This window comes from Gossypium hirsutum, chromosome A04 (assembly GCF_007990345.1).
Source record: "Gossypium hirsutum isolate 1008001.06 chromosome A04, Gossypium_hirsutum_v2.1, whole genome shotgun sequence".
Taxonomy (NCBI): Eukaryota; Viridiplantae; Streptophyta; class Magnoliopsida; order Malvales; family Malvaceae; genus Gossypium; species Gossypium hirsutum.
In genome coordinates, this window is record NC_053427.1 from 46,886,056 (window position 1) to 46,891,454 (window position 5,399).

Consider the following 5,399-nt stretch of genomic DNA (forward strand, 5'->3'; position numbering starts at 1 on the left):
TTACTAGAGTATCTACGCATATTTGACCCATAATTTATTTAATAATTAAAGCCCAATAAAATTTTAACCAAATTAGATCACTTTTAATTTGGGCTAACCTATCATGATAGTAAATAATAACATGTAATTACTCTTATTATATATATGATGTCCATATTTTCCAACATTCTAATTTTAGAATATATATTTTATTTTTAAAATATAATTATATATTACTTTAATTATCTTGTTTAAATAATTTAAATTTTTTACTGACAAGAGATAAATTCCTATTCATTTTGGTGTACTAAATATTAACTAGTTACATAGTATTTATTATAAATTACGTAGAATTTATTATTTATTATTTATACTTGGTCAATAACCAATTGATGATAACAAAGAGTATATGTTTAATGTTAGAACATTACCCAATAAATATAGAATATTAGAGTAATCAGATAAAATTGCATAGGATGTTTATTTTTCTTATTAATTTTATTGGTACTCATATTGACGAATATTTTCTCGGACTAACGTATTATTTGTTTTTAAGTTTTGCTACTTTTTCAAAAAAAAAATTAAAATTTTAAATTATGTGGTTATAAAATTACAATTTATACTACCAAATATGACAAAAAAAGTAGGAGGTAATTACATTCTATCAATCATGCATCTCCAGAGAAATAAAATTCTTAATTAGAAGAGCGTGTAGTTACAAAAAAATAGTTACACTTTCATCTAATTATTTTGTAATATTCCGACATAAATAAATTTAAAATTTAAAAGCTACTTATATGGTTTATTTTTAATAGTTTTGAAGTTTATACTCGTATATTTACATGATATAAATATCCCATTAGACTAGATATGAAATTCAGATGAGGCAAACTGAAAAATAATAGATATATAAATGATCTGATAAGAATGGAACCCTATTCTTAGCGATATATGACGTATTCTCTAATTTGACTTCAAAATTTCCTTTTTTATAATCAGAGACTTCGATATTTCCCGCTAGTTGATATCTTTGCACATTGCATATATTTATCTATTCAAGGGACCACATTTTTTATATGTTCTATTTTCTTTTAGAAAAAAAAGGAAATGAATTAATCTAGAGAGCAGGCAGTCCTTTGCTCCCACAAAAAGAAAATTACTCTTATAATTTTTGAATATTTATAAAATTTTAAGTTAATTTAATAATAAAATCATATTTTAGTCCCTCTAAAATTTAAAATTAAATTATATCCTCTCTACAAATAAAAGAAATTATAATTTAATCTCTTGAAAATTGTAAAATTTTACATTAATAAAATATCAATTAATTTTTAACTCTAAAAAATTTATAATTTAAATTCTGCTCTCCAAAATAGTTTGTAACTTGGGGATAGAACAAATTTTAAGCATTTTCGTTTGACTACTATTAAATATGACTCCTATTTTCAATCAAATTTGAAAAATAATCTTTCAGTTAAACTCTGATTAGTTTAGATTATTTTATTATTATTTGATCTATGAATTTAACCTATAAATAGGCTCTTTTACAACCTTAGAAAACACATCTATTAGAGATTAGAACTCATAACACATTTAGAGAATTTTGTATTTACGTTTTGTGGTTTCTTTATTTTCGGGTTTTCGTTTAGTTTTTATCTCCATCTTTTGTACTCTTCGTTCTTTTGCCATTATAGTAAAATTATCTTTGCCCGTAGTTTTTTATCCTCTTTGGAGGAGTTTTTCCATGTTAAATTTGTGTGTTCAATTTCTCAATTTATTCTGTTATTTTCTTATTCATTACTTAATCGAGTCGAAATCCTAACAATGGGGTTCAACTTATTCGTTATTTAATCGAGTCGAAATCCTAACAATGGGGTTCAAGAATATTTTTATAGAGAATAAATATATGAAAATGATATCTATTTATAAGGCTTTCTATTCAGATTTCTGCAACTTACACAGGAGAGCATCAAAAACAGCATTGGCTACATAAAGAGAGAGAAGTGTGGGTTGCTGGAAATACTGGGCTGTCATCCATCTAATCAAGGACCTCCACCCACCATCACCATGGCACCATACCCTTGCATTATTATGCATAGTCTCTTGACAAATAAATAAATAAAGATGTTGAGGCTGAATCTCAGCAGTCCCTCAAATAAGATGTGGAAACTGCCCATTTTCCCCCATTTGGCATACTTGCTTACCACACCACCCACCCTTCTTACTCCCAACTCTCAATTCCATCATTCAATTTGCCCACCTTCTCTCACTATCCCTGCCTTGGAAATGGAAACTTGCCTAATTCTTGACATATATAGATATAGATATATTAAGCTTCGTCCACTTTGAAGAAAAATAAAATTAAGAAGAAATATATATAGTATATTTTTTTGCTTTTCTTTTCTCACATAAACGTTCTCTAATTGTGACCTTCCAAGTGGGGTTTCAATATTCAAAGTCAATTCCTGGATGTCACATCTTCAGATCTTATCCCTCCCTCATCTTTTTCATCCGCTTCATGTCTCGGGACGATATCCATTCCTGACCTGTTACAATCATAAACACCCAAAACAAATAATCATACTCTCAAACATACAGTAAATTACTTTATAATCGCCAATAATGAATGACCAGCTTTTTTTGCATAAAAAAATATGTTGATTCAATAATCTTGACTTTGGAATTTAACTAACAATCTGGGTTTCTGTGGGCTCTCTCCAGTTCACTTCCCAATCTCATCATTGCTACTTGGAATGTTTTAACATTTTTAAAGTCTTTATTTTGGTTGAATTATATGGGCTATCTAGACTCAAACCAGTAACTTACTTCCTTAGCAAACTAAACCATTACAAAGTTCGGCTCGGTCGGTTTGTCGCTTGCCCTAACTACAAAGCATGATTTATCATGATATTTCTGGTGAAAACAAAATTAAATCATAGGGGAAAAAAGAACAGATTACATAATGAAGGGTTTAATCATTATAAAAGTGGATTAAGTCGATTTGAAGTTATGAACTGCCTGCCTACTTAGGGGCCCGTTTTTATTTTAATTTTAAATTTTTTATTAGAGATAAAAAATTATATTATCCTGAAAAATCCTACTGTATTCGACAGCTTGGATGGGGCACTTATTGTTTCACCAATTGATGTCTGGTTTTAGACATTATTTTATAAGGGAAAATGGTTGGGACTAAAGAAAACCACGTCGCTACTTAATCATAGTTTAGTAATTAGAGTAATACAAATAGGCCACGTGCTAAGTGGTCGACCTTCCTTTATCAATGCTTTGTTCATCTGTCTCATTAGAAGCAGCAGCAAAAATCAAGTCGCTAACTGACATGCAGCATCTCGATATTTTATTAATTATTATAAATGCATTGCTTACCATGTAGTTTCAAGTGTAGGAGGGAAAACTAGTAAAACTGGTGGGCTGTTGGACCCTGGCTCGACACCATCGAGCTAGCAGGCGTGGATGGTGGGGACTCGTCTAGCTGGTGGCATTCTAGGTTCACTCCAAATAGCCGCACCAGCCTCTTTGGGTTCCCCGCTGCTGTAGCTTGGTTTTGAACAATGCTTCCTGCAATGGCAAATAAAAAACACTACTATCTCTCAATATATGTAATATTAATCCATGAACTCCAAGTTGCTACCCAGAAATGTTAACTGAATAATTCCATCTACTTTTGTTCGCCTTTTTTGTTTATTATTCCAATGACACAAAGGAAGAAGAATACTTGAAGCTATCATAAGAAAAAGTTTCTTAATGCTTGCTTACTAATTAAAGTGAAGGTAACAAAATCATTTGGAACATACACATATATGGGGTTATGTAGATATTGGTACTCCTAATCCCCATAATAAATGGTCGTTCCGGAGTTAGTAGAATTTAAAAGAACAAATTATAGAAGCAGTCTTACACAACCACATTGCTCCCATGTAATTGGAAAGTGTCTTTCACGCACTTCCATGTGCCAATAATTTTCAATTTTGTATTATTCCTAAAATTTTTAAAAATAAAATCCATTTCTTTGAAGAAGATAAATAGATAAGAGTTTTACAATGCGAAAATAAATATATACCTGTATGAATACAGTCAGGTTGGTATGGCACATTAGCCTCAAGACCTTGAATGTGTCCAAGATGAGGATACCTTTGATACAATCGCCTATTACTCCACCCTCCATTTCCACCCCCACCACCACCGCCATTATTCTCCATCACGGCGTTTCCGCCATCAGTAGCCGCCGGTGCAACCACCACTGCTGCACCGCGCCTCCTCCACCCTATAAACAATCTATCACCATCCGTGCGGTGTCGTTGGAATAAAATAATGTCACCAGCATCAAGTTGCTTCTCTTTGACGTATCTGCTCCATCCTTTTGTTAACACGTAGCTTTGGCTGCTGTTCCAATACGAGTAGCGGAAGCGCCAACACTTGCCTGACTCGTCTTCGAAACTTAGCAACAAGCCTTTATCACTGGAGTCACTGCCTAGCGGGAAGTATTTCTCGGCATGTTGTTTGGGGATTACAAGCCTGTTCAGCTTGCCAACATCGCTGGGGGTTAAGGGCTTTTCAAACATGGGTTCCGTTTCATGGCCTAGCTGGTGGTTTTCAGGGGGATTTGGTTTAGGGTTTAGGGTGTCGAGATTGGATGTTTGGTCGTCGAGCTCTTCGTCGTCGTCATGGTTAAGGCTGAAGTGGCGGGCAGCGTGGATGGAGGATAGGAACATGGCGGGGTAGAAGTGAGAGGTCCAGGGGGAGTTTTCAAGGGAAAGTGAGGAAGGGTTGTGAAGCTTTGAAGAAGGGGGGGTTTGGGTTGGTTCCATAGAAGGAGTTTGTTTTGTCGTTGGATTGTTTTGTTTGAATTACTGGAAGTGGTTAATGGACATTTGAGAGACAAAAGAGCGAAGAAGGAAAGAGATGGGTGCTTTAGAGCAAGTGTGGAGAAAAAGAAAAGAGAGGAAGGTATGGAAGAGTGAGGTGAAAGAGGGCAGGCGTGATGATTATGAGTTTGATGTGGAAACAATTTAATGCAGCTACAAAGATAAAGATATGACAATGAGAGAGAGAGAGAGAGAGAGAGAGAGTGAGAGGAGAGAAGAACAGGGTAAGATTGAAGTGAAAGGGAGAAAAAAGAGGGTCGGGGTAACAGGGAATTCTTTAAGTACTTGACATCCTCTAAACTACTTTAAGGTTTTTTTTCTAGAAAAGAGGTAAATATGTGTTCTTTTAATAACTGAATTATATTTTTTATTTTTATTTAAAAAATAAGTAAAATCAAAGTATAAGTTAATTTTTTTTAAGTGATATTCGTGAAAAAAATAATGTATTTTTATGTGAGTAAAGTATTTTTTACATATAAGTTTTTTTTTCTCTAGATTTGTGTCTATTTCTTTAGTAATCTGTTTCCATTACATGCT

General features: G+C 33.0%; 1 protein-coding gene across 1 annotated transcript; it reads right to left on the bottom strand.

Moving 5' to 3' along the window:
* Positions 1 to 1,884: 1,884 nt before the first annotated feature.
* On the bottom strand, positions 1,885 to 5,136 carry LOC121228151 (B3 domain-containing protein At2g36080). Its single transcript, XM_041111338.1, has 3 exons — positions 4,058 to 5,136; positions 3,364 to 3,555; positions 1,885 to 2,525 (listed from the first exon to the last, which is right to left on the bottom strand). Exons 1-2 carry the CDS (start codon positions 4,803 to 4,805, stop codon positions 3,392 to 3,394), a joined length of 912 nt encoding a protein of 303 aa, XP_040967272.1. The 5' UTR covers positions 4,806 to 5,136; the 3' UTR covers positions 1,885 to 2,525; positions 3,364 to 3,391.
* Between the last annotated feature and the right edge of the window lie 263 nt (positions 5,137 to 5,399).

Coding starts and splice junctions, on each gene's coding strand:
- LOC121228151 (XM_041111338.1), bottom strand. CDS start 4,805: ATGGAACCAACCCAAACCCCCCCTTCTTCAAAGCTTCACAACCCTTCC. Junction 3,556..4,057: donor ACCTGACTGTATTCATACAG/GTATATATTTAT, acceptor TTGCCATTGCAG/GAAGCATTGTTCAAAACCAA.